At 34.1% G+C, this 22570-nt stretch overlaps 1 protein-coding gene across 2 annotated transcripts in view; it reads left to right on the forward strand.

The window, feature by feature from the left end:
- The window catches only part of LOC138710967 (deubiquitinase DESI2), a 57428-nt gene that overhangs the window by 21241 nt on the left and 13617 nt on the right, over window positions 1-22570 (forward strand). For both annotated transcript variants that reach the window (XM_069842206.1, XM_069842205.1), the window contains exon 7: window positions 1-22570. This exon is cut by the window's right edge and continues 13617 nt beyond it. In XM_069842206.1, coding sequence (XP_069698307.1) covers window positions 1-165 — 165 coding nt within the window. In that variant the 3' untranslated portion in view covers window positions 166-22570.

A 22570-nucleotide genomic window follows, 5' to 3' on the forward strand; every position in this document is an offset into this window, starting at 1 on the left:
ATACTGTGTGGTCAAGAAATTCCATCGTGGGTTAACCGGCTAGCATATTTCAGCTCATGTGTTCCATTCCTCCAGCGCTGCCTCCCCAGAGAATGGCTAACACCAATGGCGCTACAACACTCTCTCAATTCACATCAAGAAAATTCTCCTGACACGTCATTGTAACATCAGGCTTCTGCCACTAGGCTCTAATATCCGTCAGTTCTTTTATCATGAATGAAGAGTTAAAAACCGTCGCAAAACTTCGTTTTTTTATTTGTTCTGTTTTACATCGTTGTTTAATTCCCCAGTAAGATTACGACAGAATATAGCAATGTAAAGACCATTTTAGAGCAAGAATGATAACTAGGTGCTGCGCAAAGTGTCATAGGAACAGCTGTTTGTGCTGATGCGATAACATGCTCATACCAAAAGTATGTTTTGGGGGCCTGATTGTTTGTTTTGTATACTGCAGTTTTACAGGGTGTTAGATGCACATATTGTAATTATATTTCTTATAATATTCGACGTTATTATAGAAAATGTGACTAGTTCTTATTTAAAGCTTTTCCTACGTAACAAATTTCTTTTACAATATTTTGATGAATTCTTTTATGAATGTATTGAGTAAAATATACTATACAATTAGGTGCATTTTGGCCAAGGTAGCAAGGCCATTTTAGTCTTGCCGTTTGTAGTTAAGAACCTTAATTCATAGTAGATTGCCAGTAGAAAACGTTCTGCTGGTAAATTGTCCTAGTATGTTGGTAGTTATGTTATTTCAAATGTAGAACTAGGGCCAGTGAGAAATTATCTCAAATTACATTTCTGAGCCGTGCAAATTTTCTGAATTGTCCCAAAAATATTAGTTAAGAATACATTATAATCCCAGTCGTTATTGTTACATAATGAATTTTTTTAATTGCACAGCAGCACATACTAAACAACAGGCTTGCCCTGATTGTTCATCGTGGGAGTACTTGAAAGTGGCATAAGAGCAGTGTATAATGTGAGTTTCGGTGCACAAGTTGAGGCAAAAGGCAACTGTTTTTATAAATAAAATCCTAGATTTTTTTTATCAACCAGTCTGTTACGTGTTCTTTTTTTAAATAATAATTGTCATGAACAAACCTCTGTTTTTGTGTGATGAAGTGAAAGATAATGAATTTGTAGTGAGAATATTTGTGTAAAAAGTATATTATAGGTAGAACGAATTGTGATGTCCTGTTTTCCTGTACAACTGTTAAAGGTTGTCCAAAGAGAATTTAAAACTGTTTTACCAAATCAAAGAAATTAATATTTTTCTGATAAATATCCATAGTTTGTTTCGAAATATCAATATGGATTGCAAATATTTGTGACAAGTATTTGGTATATTTGCCATTCAGATATGAAATGTATTGTTGTTGAAACATTTCAGATATAAATATGCATTTAAACATACGTATAACAAACAGGAAGAAAAACTGACATACAGCTTTAAGCCACAAAGTAGTTATTAATAAGGATGCATAACACGATTCCATGTATCAACATTACCCTCTGTAAGATTCACAAATTCACTATATTACACTGTAATTGTTTGACAGCAGCAACTTGTTAACGGTTAGCTTGCATTAGAAATGTGTGTATTGTGAATTATATTTTGAATATTAGATCCAGGAAGCGTCTGTCTTGTTGATCTATTAGTAAGTAAATACGTGAAAGATGAAATATAGACTTTGTGGTCTTCAGCTGTAGTGTCGTCTCTCTTCTGCAAGTATATTGGTTTAATGACTTCCTTTAATGGGCTACTTTGCCCACCTGTAGAGTGCATTTATAGCTAGTTGCATTTGCACTGTTAATTATGTGGTCAGTCTTAGTTGTATATGCATATATTATGAATTAAAATATTGGATGATACAGTATGGATCTGTAGCAAACAAGAAGTAGTGACGTAAGTATATTTCATTTAGGAAATACTACAAATATTTTCTGAATGTAATATATTTATGTCGTGAAGTCTCGCTGCTAATGGTCTATACTATATGTAAAGTTTTTAATCTAAAGAATTTCTATGTTTTCGGTTCTTACATGATTATCCAGAGAAATTTCTATAATTGTTTCCTAATGTGGGTCGTTTTTTAATTTCAATTTTTGTGCTATTCAGCATGAGTAAACCTTTATTTGCGAATTTAAATACTATTATAGTCACAATCATGCCATGGTGTGAAAGAAAAATTTCACAACCTCGAGCGGGATACGAACCTGTGACTTCCTGTACTCCGGTCAGGCGCTCTACCACTGAGCTATCGAGATCGTCTCACGCCAAAGGCTTGGAATTATCCTTTCATACTGGCGACTCTGTTATAGAGTACTGTCCATAGCGTCTGATCTAGTCAGCACTTCTTATGGTGGGAAGAAACTTTACAAATGCAATCTTCGTCATACGATGTTGGTGACGTATGATGATTGTGACTATAATAGTATTTAAATTCATTACCGGTAATATGTCACATCAACGGACGTTTATACGTCACCAACATCGTAAGATGAAGATTACATTTGTAAAGTTTCTTCCCACTATAAGAAGTGCTGACTAGATCAGACGCTATGGACAGTACTCTATAACAGAGTCGCCAGTATGAAAGGATAATTCCAAGCCTTTGGCGTGAGACGATCTCGATAGCTCAGTGGTAGAGCGCCTGACCGGAGTACAGGAAGTCACAGGTTCGAATCCCGCTCGAGGTTGTGAAATTTTTCTTTCATACCATGGCATGATTGCGACTATAATAGTATTTAAATTCATTAATATGTCACATCAACGGACGTTTATATGTCACCAACATCGTAAGATGAAGATTACTTTATTTGCCCTTGTCTTTTCCATTTATTTGTAATGTACATCTTGAAGTATATATAGCATTAATGTTAAAATCATATACACTTTTCCCGAAGTTAGAATTTGAATTGATCACTTCTAATACGATTAATAATTAGTATTAGTATGTACCTTTTCAATAGGAAGTAAATGTTATCCTGTATCAGGACCAGTAATTTTTATGTATGAAAGTGAACAAATACGTTTGATTTCAGTCTAAGAAATGAGTAACTGCATTTGTTTGGCTTTATTGCCCTGTTATGTCATTAACCCCCCATAATTTCTGGTTGATGAACTTACTAACATCAAGTGTGTTATACATTGGAGAGATTTTATGTAAAAGAAAGAGTGGTAAAGATGAAATTTAGCTACGGACATTCTCTTCAGTTTTTTGGTATTAGAATTTTTTAAAGTAAATAGTTATGACCTTCGACACATTGTGCTTACATATGTACCGTTAATTTCAGTTCAAACACTTTTAAAATATATCTCAAATATGTAGATCAGACACATTGTCATTTTACAGGGCAGTAAAGAAACATTTTTTTAAACAGTAGCTGAGTAAAGATTACACAAATTTGCCTCTGTTAAATCTTCGGCAGTGGTCGGCAAAAATTATGTCATATAAAATGCAGCCGGCAATACACAGCAAAGGAGAAGGAAGAAGGGGGAAACTGCTTAATGTTGAATGAACAAATGATGGCGAAGGGAAGGGAGATCATGCCTTACTCCTCTGTCCTGCTTGTGTATTAAGGGATAGACTCGCGAGTCAAGAAATGCCAACCACTCTTTGATATTGGTTCAGTATACAATAGGCAATGTTTTTTTAAGTGTTATACATAGTGGGTGACTATAATGTGTTTCATGTTCATTGGTGTACATAGAGTACAGTTTATTAATTTGGACATAATGTCATCCTTATTTTTTGTTACTCTTGTCGAAAATGAAAGGCTATCATCACACTACAGTGTTACAGTGGAAATAATTGTAAATATTTATGCATTTCATAATTAGTGTACTTATGAAACTCGTTTACATAGTAATATGGCTACCTAAAATATTTATTTAACGTCTTTCCCTTCCTTATTATACGAAGTATAGAGAGGACATATTCTTGCTGCAAAAATATTATTTCCACATTTTGACATATTTTCCTGCATTTGTAAAGAAAAATACGATCTTTGTCTTGCTGGCTGTTAGACCATCAAATAACTCACACTATTTCTATTTGCTTTCAATTTTGGTCGCATAATTTTAATAAACTAATGAAACAATAAATTGAACTAAAACAGATTGTTACAAAAATCTCAGAACTGAGTTGGTGTTAAGAGATGTCTGGACATTTCAGACTGAACAGAATGTCATAAGACATAGAATATTTCAAATTCAGAAGGTGTAGGATTTGGTCTTTGAAGATTTTTTAATATAGTTTTCCTATGTCTTTATAAGAGAATATTATCTCTTTCAATTGTTTTTCTTCACTTGTTATTTATGATCACACTTTCATCTTAAAAATATGATGTAATTGCCATAGAGAAGCCCATATATGGAAAATTAATGTATGAACATCTCAGAAAAGATGCATTTTTTGTCATTACACATAAAAAGATAATAATCTTAAAGGCATTTGACAAAGTGGATTGGAAAAAAACTTATTGGGATCCTAAAGAAAATTGGTGTGGATTTGAAAGAGAGGAGACTGTTCAGTAACTTCTATATGAAAGAGTCTGTCAGGATAGGAGAAGAAATGTCAGAAGGAAGCGAAATAGGGAGAGGAGTACATCAAGAATGCTATTTATCACCTACCCTGTTCAGCATCTACTTGGAGGATTTAGTGAAGAACTGTTTTCAGAACATGGGAGGAGTGATAGTAGGAGGAAGAAGAATAAACTGCGTAAGATTTGCTGATGATATGGCGTTGTTAACAGAGGAGGAGATGATGCTAATGGATATGCTACTGGAGCTAAATGACAGCTGTGAGCAATATGGAATGAAGATAAATCCCAAGACGAAGACAATGATCATAGGAAGAAAAGTAAGGAAGGTAAACTTGAGAATTCTAAAGAGGCAGTAGAGCAAGTGGACAGCTCAAATACTTGGGGTGTACTATAAGCAGTAACATGAGCTGCAGCCAGGAAGTTAAAAAGGAGGATAGCAGTGGCAAAGATAGAAAAAAAGGAGCATCTTCTGTGGTCCTCTAGAAAAAGAACTACAGAAGAGACTAGTGAAGTGCTTTGTATGGGGCAGAAACATGAACATTATGACGAAGTGAAGAGAAGTATTTGAAATGTGGATATGGAGAAGAATGGAGCATGTGAAATGGACAGACAGAATAAGAAACGAAGCTGTGTTGGAAAGAATGGGGTGGGTGAAGAAAATGATGCTGAAAAGAAAAGGAATTGGTTGGGTCACTGGCTAAGGAGAAACTGCCTACTGAAGGATGCACTGGAAGGAATGGTGAACGGGGGAGAATAATTCGGGGCAGAAGACGATACCAAATAATAGACGACATTAAGATATATATGGATCATATCCAGAGACAAAGAGGAAGGCAGAAAATAGGAAAGAATGGAGAATGCTGGGTTTGCAGTGAAAGACCTGCCCTTGGACAGAACGTTATGAATGAATGAATCTTAAACAGAAGTCCCTCATAGAGGCAGAAGTTTCGTTATTTCACTTCACTATATTTTGTTGTCTTCGAATATGTGATACTAACAGCATTCTCATCTCTCTTTCAAAAGGAACTGCATATACAGTCTCAAAATAGCATCAATTAAGAATTGATTAAATAAGCAAATGGTATATAATGTACAGAAGTTATTTAGCAAGTAATTTCTCTTGGATTAAATTAAATGTGATCTGAAGTGAAGTAAAATCATGTTCACAACATTTTAAAATAAACTTTTTTTTTTACTGCATTGCCATTAAATTAGTAATCTGAAATTAAACAGACTTTATTTCGTAAAAATATACACTTTTCTAAATTTCTAAACATATGTGAATATGTGGTAACAAATAGATTGCCATCTCCCCTCTCTTGAAAAGAATAAAATTGTATGTGTCATCTCATTATAGCAGCCATTTGGTTATTGATAATTAGATTATGTATATATATATATAAAATGCTATGAGATGCAGATAGTTATTTTAATGATCTTTTCTTTTAGACTTACTTAATTTATGACGTTATGTAATGTAACATTTTTCTGAAAACTTTATAAAATGAACTTCCCAATTGATATCAGTAAGACAGAAGTAGAGAGAGAATATCGTTATGCTAAGTGAAAAGATTTTTAGATTTTCAAGAAAATACCAAATACCCAACGTCTTTCATTTTTTTTTTATTTCCAGTGGCAGGACCCTTAACTTCAGATAGTGTTTGAGGCAATGAGCTTACCACATGTCCCCCTGCCCCTGTCGGCAAATAAGTGTAACTAAATTCCTTGTAGGTGCTGAAACCTCCGTCAGGAGTACCATGTTCTGGCATCGAAGCGATGGATTAAATACATACATATATACAGTATAAATATGTCTTTTTTCGATATCATACATACTTTTGATATAATTTGACAAATTATAAATACTGTAGTAATAATAATAATAATAATAATAATAATAATAATAATAATAATTACTTTTTACATTATTACACTTGTGAACTCATGCGCTCGCCATCTAAATTCTCTATAAAATCTTCAGATTAAGACACTAGGTACTAAAATACGTAAAAAAAAGTCGTCAAGGTTAACTGCTATTAACCGCAGATACAAATTCCACAGATATGTCGGGACACTGTATACACTTCGACTCCAGAGTATGGCTCACAGATGTCACTAGTGTCAAGAAGTGTAGACTACTTAGTTTGTCAGAGACATTCCAATACACTACAAGTGCTGGATCTACATTACACTTGTAATGAATCATGATAATGAAGACTTGTTGGAATGTTACAGGGAACTGGAGTACCCAGAGAAAACTTCTGTGTTGCCTGGACCACAGACTTGCCCAACACAAGTTATAAATTCAGGGTGGATCGACCGGGATTTGAACCCGGGCTCTCCCTGACTAATAAGCTGAATGCGCGAGCATTAAGCCACTATGGTGGTGTATCTTTCGTATAGAAGAGTGGTTTTTAACATTTGCTAACGATTTTGCTACATCATTGGGCAGACTATATTCGGTAGTATTTCAATTCATTCCAAAAGTCTAAACATGTAATGTCAAAATTTTATTGAAAGATGGTAACATATTTGAAACTTATAAACAAAAATTACACAAAATTGTAGTGCACTAAAATTAGTTCTAACGATTTTCTGTTGTATAATATAAAAAAATAGTGCCAAATAAAAGGACATACACCATATCTTGCCAAAATATTTTTGATAATAAAATTATCGTCTACGAAAATATTCCTCCATTAGACAAATTCTTTAAGTGAAAGTGTTACTCTGAACAAATCAATATGAGGTTAGTCAATTAGACAGCAATAAGTAATGTAATTGCCATAAATTGATCTATAGTAGCGACGCTGTTATTCCCGGCGTGACTCCTCCTCTTTGCTTACGTCTTAGGAAGTGAAGGCTCTATAAAGTCTAGGTAGGTAGTAACGTTCGCCATTTTTGTTCTTTCGTTCCCGAGCTACCAGATGAGGAATCTATTTGCCACACCGTTAAACATTATAATGTCGTAGCTCCTATGATAATGAAATGCACTGTAATTCTGCAAATAATTGAGCGGCAAATAACGTCCTTGTGTGTTTTCTGCGAATGCCAACGAAAGAGCCAAAATGGCGGGCGATTATATTAAGTATTTATCGAGCCTTAGGAAATTAATGACGTCATCCTCAGCGAATCACAAGACGCACATGTTTAAATGTAGCCAACCTACAACGTGATTGGCTGCCGGAAATAAGAGCGACGAGACTATAGTAAATACTTGTAACCTTATAACAAAAAGTATGTTATTGTAATTGTAGCTCACCAGGTGTTCCTACAACAAAAAGTACATAATTTAATTTAAATTTCTATAAAATAATTATATATTTTTAGTGAATTTTACTTGTGTGCCATATGATGTACTACACTTAAAGATTCTTGATTCCTTATTTTGTATGTTTTGTATTATCGCCTTCACCAAATGACTGGGTGTAGAGTAGGGTGAAGGAGGGGCAACAGAAAGAGAACCCGAAGAGGGTTAGCTTCTTTCAACTATACAGTAATCCGATAAATAAGATGATGACAACCTATAATTTATCAAACACAAATTTATGCAAAATAGTGATTTTGTTTTATTTAAGGTTGCTTTCCGATGCTCAGCTAGTTGGCAATGAAACAGTTTGCTGGTTTTATTATTAATATATAAATGACATTATTTATTTATTTTCTCCTTACAATGAAGGCAAAGAAAATACTGTATCACCAAAATAATGGGTTTTGAAATGTCGTATGTGTGACTACAGTATACTTTATTTTTTTTCATGGAGTGCAGTTTCATAGAAAGGACTTTGCCGACAGACCTACTGCCCCCTACTAATTGGTTGTCATAAATAAATATCTTCCTTACGGTGACGGAAAACTGGTCTTCTCCTGTCAGTAACCAATCACAACCCTTGTTCAGAAGAATTGACAGGCTCTCGTCAAATCCACGTGGAGGCAGAGTTGCTGCATCTTTTCCGAATTCCAAGAATCCCGTCAGTCTCATTTCAGGGTCACCAGGATTATGGCAACTGTGCAATTTTGGGACGAGGGGACAGGGTGGAATTGTCAGAGTTGTTTGTGTAGGAAGTCATAAATCTGTAAGTGGGTGTTCAATGGAGCTACGGAACTGCACTCCTTGAAATAAAATAAGGTATACCGCTATTAAGGCACAATGCTGCAAAGCTGGAAAGTTGCAGGTTCAATTCCTGATGGAGTCGTGCCTTTTCTTCATTGATCTAATCCTTCTACCTGCTCTATGGCCCTGGGGTTTACTCTGCCACTAACAGAAATGCGTAATAAGAGCATTTCCTTAGGAGTAAAGGATGGCGAGCATGTTGGGCCAATTTGGCCCATAATGGGATTGACTTTACCTTTTATATGTGTATGTACAATATCTTTATTAATCTATTGAAAGGATTTTGTTTACATTTGCTATTTACTATTCAGATTATATAAATAGAATGTCAAAATGTTTACTTGAAAATGGCCATGATTTATTAGAAATATCTCATCTTAAGAAACACACTTTACTCTTTGAAATAAGCTCTAATCTTCTTGTAAAAAAAATTAAATTAAACCCTATAACTCAAAGATCTGCAAAAAAGTTTCTGAGCTAATAATTTTTAAAAGTAGGGTTAATGGGAAAGTTATACATGTACTGGTGTAGAGTGATTGCTTTGAAGAAAACAGACTTCCTGTTACAATGAAATCAGCTCAAAAATTGGTAGTACTTCTTACTCCATCTAACAAAATGCTGAAAGAGAACGTTTAAGTCAGTTCACTTTTTTTTCCAACTGCAGTTGTTGTGTAGCTTTAGTTAATTATAGGATGTTAGTGAATGTAATAAGTAGGCCACAGGTAGTGTGACTTAACTTCAGTTAAAATATTGGCTATTATTAGTTGCATAAATTTAATGTTTGATTATAATATCCCATTTGGATGACACTCTTCTTATATTCATAAATGATGATCAACAATACTGGCTGCTTCTTTGAGATACAATTGTGACTTTTATTCTTCATATTTTACATATTATGGAGAAGTATAGGTTGTTCCATTGACTTTGTTCTTCTTCTAGTAGCTTGCATTGGAGGATGAGCCCACTTGTTGCCTATCAGTCCAATAAAGCGTTTTATGTTTTTAGACATCTCTGGACTGTTCGGTCTTAGTCTTGTGTTGTAAATCATGTAACGTTATCCAGGGAGGCACCACTTGAAGGCGATCTACCCTACTCCCCTCCCCCCATTGACAATTATCTGAGTTACTGTCGGAAATGAATCATTAGTGATGCTGGCAAGTGAGAAATCAGTTTTCAATAATAAAATGGGTTATTGAATGAATCTAGTCATGTAGAGCAATTTAACTAAAATCTATACTTGCCATAAGTACGGTTTGAAATATCTGCCATCTTGTGGAATGCATGCCTCACACTTTTAAATAAATTCTTAGACATATGCTCATAACAAATCACGTGTAGTAGGTGAAAATCTTAGTGGCACAAATTAAAGCCAGCAGTGTATAGGATCATTGTCTTATTGAAAATATTCGAGGAATTTTTCTTCGTCTGTTATTTCATTGAAGTATAGTCTAAGGATATGTGCGTGTTGAGCATATCACGTGTACAACAGAGTGGGTATGTGGGAGAACTTTGTTGTCATTTTGTGACAAAATGTGAAAATAAGCATTAGTTTATTGTTTATTCAGTACATAATATGTAGTGGTGTTTTTATGTCTTTTGCACCATATTTTCGAATTTAGAATTAGCCACGAAATCCCGTGAAGGACAAGGGCCTCCTGACTACGCAGAGTGGCTTGTCAAACAGTTCCCGGTTAGCCACTCGAGGAATGATGGTCACTTTTTGTAATGTCATATCTGAAGGGTCCCCTGTTCACTAGTCACTGTTTAGGTTGCAAGTCACTTTGTGATTAGTTTCCATTGTTGTCGGTCTTTCACTGTTCTTGACCATAAATGTCCGAATCTTGCTCTAAGTTCGTCTGCCCATCTTGTCTTCTGTCTTCCAGCATTCCATTTGCCAATCCTTGGGTTCCATGTCATAAGTATGCGTGTCCACTGGTTCGCGTTGAGTCGCATCACGTGTCCTGCCTATTTCTTCTTCAGCTTGTTGGCCGTCTTTGCTGCGTCTTTGAGGTGTGTTTGTCTTCTTATGTCTTCGTTACGTAGTCTATGTCTGAGTGTAATGTTCAGCATTTTTCGTTGGCACTTTCTCAGCATGTCCCGCTCTCTTTCCGTCAGAGACCATGTCTGTGCTCCGTATAGGAGAACTGGAAGGATGCAGCTGTTCATGACTCCGCTTCTTAATTTTAAACTGTATGTCTTGTGTGTCAGAATGAAATTGAGGCTCCAAAATCTCTTCCATGCATTTCCGATTCTTCTTTGAATCTCGTTCTATCGTCTGTTGTGAAAGGACATTAGTTGGCCCAGGTAGATGTATTCAGTCACGTAGTCTAGTGTCTGCTTCCTATTGTTATTGGTATTTTGGAGTTGTTAGTCATAACTTTTGTTTTCTGTGGGTTTAGTTGTAGTCCTACTTCCGTGCTGAGGTTCTGTAGCTCCACTATCATTGCTTCCAGTTTTTTGGCTGACGTGGCTAGGAGTACAATGTCGTCTGCAAACTGTATATTAGAGAGCTTCTTCTTGTCAATAGTTATTCCGTCATTGAGCTTTCTCTTTCTAAACACTTCTTTCGAATTATATATAACTACAAAATTAACTTATTAGAATAAGTAGTTCTATTTATATTCACTGCATTAAATGGTGTGCAAAAATTGCAGTGAGTTGTCAAGAGAACAAAGTGACAGCTTGTCAGAATACCCTTCAGTAGATCACTTAAGAGGTGTCTGCTCATACAATAAGTACCTCCGTAAAAACAGTTTTGTTGCGTGAATTTCGTCACAGTGATGATAGTGTGCAATATGTTCAGTGTATAGGTTACATTGTAGTTGTTTATAGTCAGAGGCACACAATTGTCGTGGATGATTTTTCACGAATTTCTGCTAATTGAGTCAGAGAGTTAAAATTTCTATAGGTATAAATGAGACTTGTTCTGTAGACGTGATTTGTCACGAATCGTTTTTCCCTTTCTTGCGACTCTGGCAATTTTTTTTTTTGCATTAAACGCTGATATTGTTGAATCGTACATTCATTGGTCACGAAATTTCATTATTTTATTTTCGCCAATGAGCCTGATAACTACAAAATTTTCTCATTCATACCTACAAGAAATAGAATCAACTGCTAAAGACAAAAAATGGATTACACTACTTTCCAACCCAGATATAATCTCCCAGAGACCAAGGAAAACAGCAGTTTCAGCCTTCAGACTATGGACAAATCATGACTGTCTAGCAAGTCATCTCTACAGAATAGGTATCTCAGCTTCACCCATATGTGTCCTGTGTAACGATCCAGCAGAAATGAATGAAGACCACTTGAAGACCTGTGAAGCATTAAGATCAGAAGAAACTACAGTTCAAAAGTATTGGAAAGCACGACTGCTAATGGCTTCATTGCCAAATGCAAGGCACTAGACAACAACAACAACATTTTCGGCAATGAAACTTTCAAAATAAATACGAAAATGGACTTGTCTTTTATATTTTATGGGAAGCATGGCTGCTCAACTGTGAAAAATGAAAATCTGTGTGTCGCACATGCACAATGCTTAAGTTTGTTACACATTAACACAATAAGAAGAAATGTGTGAAAAATATTTACCACATTTTCAGCAAGAGTACGCAACAAAGACTGAAGAATAATGTAGGGGAATGAGTGTTTTGTTAACCAATTTTTAAAAGTGATTTCCATGTTTAAATTCAAAATTTTTTTCACAATTTACATGTTTAAATACCGACTTTTTCACTAATCACAGTACTTTTATTTACCGAATTTTATGTATTTTATTCACCATTTTACAATGTCACTATTTATAGTCCTGGTTTTGGGTCAGTATCCATATAAACTTTGAACAATGTGTGATCTTGACAAGTACATATAAGAATATCTCAGTGTTCTTCAAGCCCTAAATGTGTTTCACCATTCTGCAGCAATGTAATCAAGTGTTTCTTCTGTTAAAGATTTTTTTTATTCTTTTAGTCTTGTTAAAAGAACATCTTTTCCAACTTTTTCCCACTAATATCTGAGTTACGTTAATGCACAGCATTCTAGAGAACCTTCTTATGAATATAATCTGACATTTCAGAAATTATTTCGTTTACGTGTATATATCAAATTTAAATATCCATTCTAATGGGTACCTTACATCGCCACAATACTGACGCAAACACACTGATGGATAGCACATGATATCAGAAAGTCAAGGGAAGCTCCATTTGTTAGGGAGAAGTGTATATGTTACTGTAAATGTACGAAGACCAGTAAATCTTAGAATTTACCGGTATAATCTAACATTTACTGTTATAATGCATAAAACCCCGAAATATCTTATTAGATGTATACAGTTTTTACTTTTACCAAGAGATGTTGGTAAATCTCAGGATTTACCGACCAATTGTGGTAAACTCGTATTAATTTAATAAAAAAATCTTTATTAAGTTTTGCCGTTCTTCGCACTTCTACATATCTATTTCCAATTCTTCTTTTTATTGTTGTTTTAGGATCTATTTAAACACGTAAATAAAAATCACCTCAGCAATGACTGAAATAATTTGTATTTATTTTAAATTGAAGTTATTCAAATATTCTTAGGCCTACATTCCAATATGAGTATAATAAACAATATTTCATATTAAAAATAGTGAAAAATATTGTAGTTTTAACAAATGTCTGTTATAGTATTCCATACAAAAATTAGTCCAGGTCCACAAATAAAGTAAAACAAACATTATGTATGTTAATTCTTGTTACAAGGTTGGCTGTTATGACATTTAGAATTACACAAAATGGAATATGATTAAATAGTTTTTGTTGAACATTTTTTTTAACAATTACACTTTTTGAACCCTTGTCCTCTAACGAAAGATAGTTTGCCAACCACTTCCCGTACAGTAATTTCTTCTTTTTATATTTCTTCGATACCGGTACTGATAAAATTTTCTTTGCACAATGTAAATTGGTTCCTAGTGTACAATGACTTCAGTTTGTCAGCTTTGGTACCAAGTTGATAAAACTCATCATCTTGAATATTTATGACCACTGCTATTATTGATTTTGCGTTAATTTTTGCCCGGTCTACATCCGGTACTTCGATTCTCAAATTCTGTTCGACTGATAGTTTTGGAATTATGTTACAAGTGGCTGCGTTCATTTTATTCGCTTGCATTTCAAGACCTTCTTTGGCAGCCTCTCGGAACCACTTCACTTTATCAATCCTGCAAAAATATGTCTGAACGTGCACAACGGAGGCAGGATTCTTCGATCTAGTTTTTACCAGCTTGCATCAGTAAATCCTGATATTTACCAACATTTCTTGGTAAAAGTTCAAATGTATGAATTTAATAAGATATTTGGGGGTTTTACCGCACTATAACGGCAAATGTTAGGTTATACTGGTAAATTCTAACATTTACCGGTCTTCGTACATTTACGGTAACATACTGTATATATTTGTACACAAAACAGTTATATTAGTGAAAGGTAATGCGCTTGCAACTGTGTTTCCCTACCGTCACATGAGTGCTGGTCAGTAACCTTGCAAACTGAAATTTCTAGTCTAGAGCCAATTGCCAATGGAACACCAAATATATGGAATTGCATATAATTGTGATTGACATTTGTAACAGAAAAAATCAACTCATTTTTACAAACGAATGTGGATAAAGTTACATTTAAATGTCTACTCTAAAACTAAACAAGGCCAGATTTCCTACAAAGGATAGCTTTTCGTTTATACTCCCATTTTGAAATACTGCATTATGTTTCCATATAATTTAATTTTTCAAATTCATGAACTTATTAAAGTAATAAAAATAAAATATTTATGTTAATTAAGATAAAGTCTAAGGAATAATATTAGATTGGCCAGATATTTTTAAATGTGAGTAGTTTTATAGAAGAAATCGCTGCTAAGTGACCATGCAAAATTTTGAGAAATGTTTGACAGTAATACAATACAAGTATATTCATTATTCCTTCTATAGGCTGAATAGATTTGAAGATCTTTTTTAAGCATTTGTGGTGTAGAAAATTATTTATAAAAACTCAGTAATGTTGCTTAAGTAATAAGTATATGTCATCTATGTGGACGTTTGTGTTTCATTCATCTCATTATTTCAAATTTTACTTCCTTCAGTAGACTTCTTAAGAGTACAAAATGTCACATTAATTTAAAAGCAGTCTTCCTATAGAAAGCTTTAATTTATTGCAGTCGCAAAAAAAAAAAACAGCAGTTATGCGACCTTAAATTGTTAAAAAAAAAAAAAAAAAAAAGCTTTAATTTCTGCTGGATAAACACAACTGGGAGTTTTGAAAAGAAGGTGATATTTATTTTTCACGAAATCATGAATTTGATATTGCAGAAGTTCGTGTAACACAACTTCCTTTGAAATTAAAGTACTTTTCACTTTTAGTGTGGACAAGATTTGTAAGAGACTTAAACTAAACAAGTCTTTACTATATTCTAACGTACAAACAGTCTTCCATATCGTATGAAATAATGCACCAAATAATTTAAGTTTGTAAATTGAATATACAATTGAGATATATCTACTATTGAAGTATATGTATTCCTTAATTGATTAACTAGTGGACTTACTCGTGTTAATTATGTAAGTTTGTGCGGCTTACAGCTGTTTCAGTGCTTCATGCACCATCCTCAGAGCCTACTAGATCTCGGCGTCATCTCGAACTTCTCTGCCTGTTATGTGGGTGTATTTGATTGTTGAAAGGTGTTGAAGAGTGGAGTCAAATAGTGTGTGTGTACTGAAATTGATCTGTGTGTTGAGAATTTGATCACATAACCAATGCTAACCATACATACAATAACATAAATGCGGACATGGAAATCCTACACATACAACCCAAGAACCAAAAGCTCAACACACTAGAACAATACGAAATATACAAACACACTAAAACACACCCCGATCAAATTCTCAACACACAGATCAATTTCAGTACACACACACTATTTGACTCCACTCTTCAACACCATTCAACAATCAAACACACCCATATAACAGGCAGAGAAGTTCGAGATGGTGCCGTGATCTAGTAGGCTCTGAGGATGGTGCGTGAAGCACTAAAACAGCTGTAAGCAGCACAAACTTACATAATTAACACGAGTAAGTCCGCTAGTTAATCAATTAATTATATTCAAGTGTTAAAAGTAGTGTATGCAAGATTCAAAATGGAATATGTATTCCTATTTAAAATGTAATCTTATTTCATCACCTTTCTCGTATTGCATTTAAAAATGTAACCAAGTTTAATGTTTGCAACATTGATAATAGTAAATAAACAGTTCCTTAATTTTCAGTCTCACATATTAGGTAATATTGTGTATTGGTTCCATATCAGGGAAATCAAGGAAATGGGAATCAGTTTGTTTGATTTGTTAACAAAAGCTATTCTCCTGAAGCCCTTAGTAATGGATCCAACAGATGACTTCATTTTCCTTACCTTCCCTGATGATTGTCAATGCATGAAGTCATGTACTGTATATTTCTGTATGTCGTCACTGCGCCTCCAGAATTTTCTGTGCTTCTAAAAAGATTTTGCAGGAGAAAGAAAAAAAGCATCGTCACTTTATTTTCAAAGCTACTTTCGGTATTATTTCGTCATTTTTCTTGTAATGGTTGAAATTATACTGAATGTAGCTTTGAAAATCAAGAGAATTAAAAATGATAACGCTTTTTTCTTTCTCCTGAAAGATCTTTTTAAAAACACATACCTGATTTTGGAGGCAGAGTGACAATATAGGACTCAGTGTCTAGAGTCCAAAGATCTCTCACCACATTGAACACGGTGAAAGTGTTACACCAGTGTTAAATGAGAATTAATTTTAGATTTTCTGACTTTGTTACAGTATATTGGCCATTTTGTTACAGTATATTGGCTACCTTTTACAATATATTGGCTCGCTGTCAACTTACAAACAAAAATGTCTGCTAATTTATCTTTAACAGATGTGTGACTGTGGCACAATGTCCAACACACTATGTGCAGAAGTGCATTCATTATGAGTGACTAAGTGGATAAAGCATCAGCACGTAGAGCTGAAAACCCGGGTTCAAGTCCCAGTGCCCGAGAAAATCTTTCTCCACTCCACTCATCCTTCATCATATGATAACACAGAAATTTTGCATGGAAATATCATATGTACTTCGGTACATCATATTAATGTAATAAGCTGAACTCGTGATCCAAGGCTGGGTTTGAACTGCATTTGGGCTGATTATTTTGTTGGATATTTTCCAAGATTTTTCCCAATGCAAATGGCTGATAATGTCATGACTAATCTTTGGTTTTATTTTCCCGTCATCAATTCCACTGATGTTACTGATATGAGTAGAGAACCTCGCAGTTGATATAGCATCATTAAATGATTAAAAACATCAATATAAGCAGGTTAATTGTTCTTCCTATTTATAGAATTAAACAACCAACCCAGATACATGTATAAACTTCGATATGTTCCTTCGTTTAATCCCCTGGAAATTCTCAGAAGTTTAAGAATAGTTCCCAGAATATTTGAACACAAGTCTAACCATTCAATTCAGTCATTGGAATGGGATATGTGAGGAAGTTTCTTTCATTCCCACATGTATTCATAGTAAACTCCGTGATGTTTAGGTGTTCCTTCAGGTGCCACTGACCTGTTAGTACCTATGTCACCATATTTATCCAAGTGCAAAGTTAAACCATGGGTCCTCAAAGAGGAACCTGACCTGTCTCATAGCTGATACTTCAGTTCAAACCTTTCAGAATTTCTTAGAAAGATCTTTCAGAGCTCAGAGTCAAGCAATTTTGAGATTGCCAATAAAAGGCTCTAGAATAGTAGAAAATTCTGGCCAAACTTATTTATATTTATTTATTCAAAAGCAGTGGGATTGACAGTTTGCCATTGCCCATAAATACAGATAAATGTTGACCTGGTTGGCGAGTTGGTATAGCGCTGGCCTTCTATGCCCAAGGTTGCGGGTTCGATCCCAGGCCAGGTCGATGGCATTTAAGTGTGCTTAAATGCGACAGGCTCATGTCAGTAGATTTCCTGGCATGTAAAAGAACTCCTGCGGGACAAAATTCTGGCACATTCGGCGATGCTGATATAACCTCTGCAGTTGCAAGCGTCGTTAAATAAAACATAACATTTTGCAGATAAATCATCAGAAAAACTATAAAAATCAATGAATAGTTTTGCTCTTGATTCTCAGTGCTTCTTTCTGTTGATTCAATCATAAAATTATCATTGTTATATTAATAGTGATTGAATCTGTGATTTGAATAATTTGAATGCAGAACAAATGAATATCGATAATTTGATATCCAGCCACCTCGTTCTTGTATATATAGGGTGGGATTGAACACTTAGATCTAGACCTATCACATTGAAGTTTCAGCCTTCTTTTGAAGGAAGATTCTGACAAAAGCTTTTAAAAATGTTTTTCTCATATATGGCGCATATTTCTGGACTTTCTGCTTTTAATTCAGATATAATTTTGACATTTTTTCATCACTCTCATTTTAAATTAAATTCCTCTTCAAATATTACCGTACCCTAGTTTTTAGGTACTTTTACTGTACTATCCACGATATAAATTTACTTTTAATAGACAAAGAACTTTTCCATTATTAATTTCTGGCTGTGATTAATAGTATCTCACCAGTATTCTGCAAACACGTCGACACTATTGGCAGCATTCTGTATTTCCAATATTTTGATAAAAATTCTCTCCTTGTTCACCACTGATGTCAACAAAATTTGTGGGAAGATATGGAAATGTTAGATAGAACATTATTCTTAATGATTTATTACAGCCCATTACTTCTTATATCCAAAAGAGCAAGTTTCCGTTTTTGAAAAGAGAAACTTATGATACAGTACAGAGAGGTCATAAAGTGGTGCGTATCCCCCATTTATTACGACATTACGATGGATATAGTTGAGTGATTGATATGGACATGTACCTGATAGTTTAACGATCCAAGACATCTGTATGAAGACCTTAATTTTCATACCATAGCTGAATTCTGCGCCATGTCTGGGCAGATGTTTTGCGGAGATAATCGTTCATCTTCCACATCTGCTCGTAATTGTGCCATTGTGTTATAGCGGTGATTTCGCATTTTGTCCTTGATGAACCCCCAGAGAGCATTATCAGGTGTTGTCAGGTCGGGACTTTCCAAAGTAAGTGAAATAATATATGGGGTATACATACAATACATCGTAATCTCGTGTACAGTTAAGCGTTGTGTGCAATATTTATTTAGAAAGAAACTCTTTCAGCATTCCAAGCTATGGGACTGCCTCATTGGACAAAGCATAGGTAGCACACACAGAAAAAAAAAAAGTGAACTTGAAAGAAGAAAACAGTAAAGATCACAAAAGAGAAACATGGAATTGAACAAAAAAAGTGACATTAAGAACAAGAAATATAACAAAATAAAATACACATTGTAATCAAACAGATTAAACGTTCAAACAAATGTTCTAGTTAGGACACGAAGGACAGATTATATTTTAAAATGGCAAATGATCCTCTGATGACAGCAAGGGAAACCTCACAAATGAAGTTTAACTAAAACTTCTTGCAAGAAATTGACAAAGAGGCGAAGTATTGTGCATTTAACTTCAACCATTAGCCCCACAACTTCAATGGAATTGAGGTGATATTTCTTTAAATAGAAATTGGTGGGCTTTTTCTGCGTGGACTTCAGTGGGCTGTTGCTCCTTTGCCTCAAACCTGACTGTTGTGTCGATAATATAGGCAGATATAGAGCCTGTATGAAATATATATTATATATATGCATGTATTAATTTATTTATATGCTTCATATTATATATTAGAAAATACTACATTTAATTATTTGTATCATTTATTTTAGAATTACTCTTATATCGAGAAATGTGAGCATTTTGAATGCCTAGTTCATTTCTATTCTGTATAAAATGTTTAAGAACTATTAGTAAGAAATGTAAAAAATTATATATTGCAGTTATATGAACACTAATAAATATGATATAATTATTAAAAAATTAGTAAAAGTCAGACATGTTTCGGAGATGCTTTTCCATCCTCAGTGACTTTACCACGACAGCTGGTTCAGGTGATCGAACCGCTTGTTGCTTGGCTTAAAGGAGACTTTAAGCGGTTCGATCACCTGAACCAGCCGTCGTGGTAAAGTCACTGACGATGGAAAAGCATCTCCGAAACATGTCTGACTTTTACTAATTTTTTAATAATTATATCATATTTATTAGTGTTCATATAACTGTAATATATAATTTTTTACGTTTCTTATCAAATCTATGAACACTGTATAATTGGCCCAACATGTGTGGTTTATCTTTGAATATTTAAGAACTATTGTTTTACATTTTGAAGAGACGTGAATGCAACTAGCTATTAAATTAATCTTATTACTAATATTCGAATGCCATATTATCAAGGTAACTGTATTGATCAGATTGACCTGAGTGGATGGATATTACTTTCAACTTTTGAAACCGTAAAATGAACGAATCAGGGCATTTTTAAGGGTATTACTACTATTAGAAAGTTATATTGCAGAACTATCTAAAATACCTAATATGTTATTATTAGGTATTTCTTGTTTTGCATGATGTATAGAAATACTATTTTTCTGTTCTGTATTTGTATACAGGTCATATTATAAGTGAAACTTCTGTGAATAAGATATCACTGCCTAAATCTGACGTATTTATTGTAATAATATATGTATATCCACAATTCTGAAATATCTTCCTTGATATATTAGTTATGTTGTATTGGTTTAGAACCAATTAGATAATCTGGCCAATTCATGACCAAATGTACTTGAAAAGCCATGTTTTTGTGTGTTAAAGATACTAAAGTACATTTTTATATTTAATATATAGATAGATTTTCATGAAGCAGAAAATGCGTAGTTTTAATGTTTTGTACATTTTTCCTGTAGTTTGCATAAAATACTCAGAGAATTTATTCTCTAGTGTAATATGTAAACACTATGGAGAACTGAAAATAAACATCCCCGTGGATATATTCTGAAACATAGCAGTTCTAAGTGAAATTCAGAATAATTTTTAAAGCTATGCATCTGACAGTTTAATAATGTGTGTTTCACCGATGTCAGTTATTCTGTAAGCAGGATTTGAAAGATATTTGTTTTGTTTACAGTCATCACCACTGTCTGCCCCTGCTTCCTTCTCCTACTCCTTTTACCTTCTCCTCCACCTTATTCTTCTTCTTCCTTCTCCTCCCCTCTCTTATCCAAATCTAATCATTTCAATTGAGGTTTAATCTTCAAAAGAGACGAAAGGATTTCCACTATATATGGGGTATGAACCCATTAGCTTCATTTAACTTACTTTTCTAATATAATGTATTTAACTACATTTTTGGTGTATGATGCACAAAATTTTTTTAGGGTTTGTAGTGAACAAAGTAACTGTACAGATTTTTGTCCAGTTTTTTGTTTTCTTCATTGCTGTTATTCCTCAGTTGCTCCATTATGATCATCAAATCACCTCTGAATAGCCTGTATAATTTTATATTAAAGATGAATAAAAAAATTACCTACCTGCTTTGTAAATCGTGGTCATAAGTACCTACAGAGTGATTCAGAATGAATGTGACAACCTCCCAAATATTGCAGATCATTGCAAATGAATATCAACAAACAAACTCAATCATTCAGACTGCATCCATGCCAGAAGTACAAGAATGTAAAGACCCTATTAGTAGATGGCACAGGAGTTACAGTGTGTACAGTTGTATTCACTTGTCTGTTACATTCACTACAGAATGTTCTGTAATGAATGTAACAGGGAAGTGAATGTGTGAATAAGTAAATCAATACCGGTACCCAACTGCATGGACACATTGTAACTCAAATACTGCACTAAAACACTACACTACACTACACATGCAAAAATTCACAGTATGAGAAAACTACTGTACTTAAGGGAACACCTGTCAGATTTACAGCAATTGTTCAAAGTGTCGCCCTCCTACTTCTAGACAACATTGACAAAGTCTCTCATTGACTCCAACATCTTCTCAAAAATGCCAAGCATATGGCATATCATAGCTGCACCTGCAAAATCTGATGTGTGTTTTTAAAAAGATTTTGCAGGAGAAAAGAAAAAGCATTGCTACTTTTAATTCCCTTGATTTTAAAAGCTACTTTCGGTGTAATTCCATCAGTTTTCTTGTAATGATTGAAATTATATCGAAAGTAGCTTTGAAAATCAAGTGAATTCTGTGGTGTTCGGGTAAAGGGGGATAAGTAATTCTTTATGCAGATGGAATTTTGTTCCCCACATGAACACACAAGTTAAATTATACAAGTGAGTGTGCAAAAATCAAAAGAATACTAGCAGTTGATGTGTTTTAATTGTGTAGAAAATTATTTGTAATAAGGGTTAAAAGTTTAATTTTCATTTATCTCCGAACTCATTTTTATGACTTATCTCCCTTTACCCAAACAACATAGAATTAAAAGCGACAATACTTTTTCCTGTCTCCTGCAAAATCTTTTTAAAAATACATTTTTGGAGGCACAACAACGATAAGTGCTTGGTAAAAGTGACATAAGTCAGTTTCCACAAACCTTTTTTGATAATTTATTGACAACTTACACTGGTTTATGTCGATTTGATTTTTTTCTGTATGAATTATTGTAATGGGAGGAATACTTCCATATTTTTTTCCAAGCGAGCAGATGTTCCGTAAGTTGTCAATAAATTATCAAAAAAGGTTTGTGGAAACTGACTTGTGTCACTTTTCCCGAGCACTACAGAATATATGGTCACAGGCTGCCAGACATGGTATGATGCGGCTGCATACATAAAGGATACTTCACTGTGTACAGTTGCGCATCTCTCATTCCCGT

This window comes from Periplaneta americana, chromosome 12, assembly GCF_040183065.1.
Source record: "Periplaneta americana isolate PAMFEO1 chromosome 12, P.americana_PAMFEO1_priV1, whole genome shotgun sequence".
NCBI classification, from domain to species: domain Eukaryota; kingdom Metazoa; phylum Arthropoda; class Insecta; order Blattodea; family Blattidae; genus Periplaneta; species Periplaneta americana.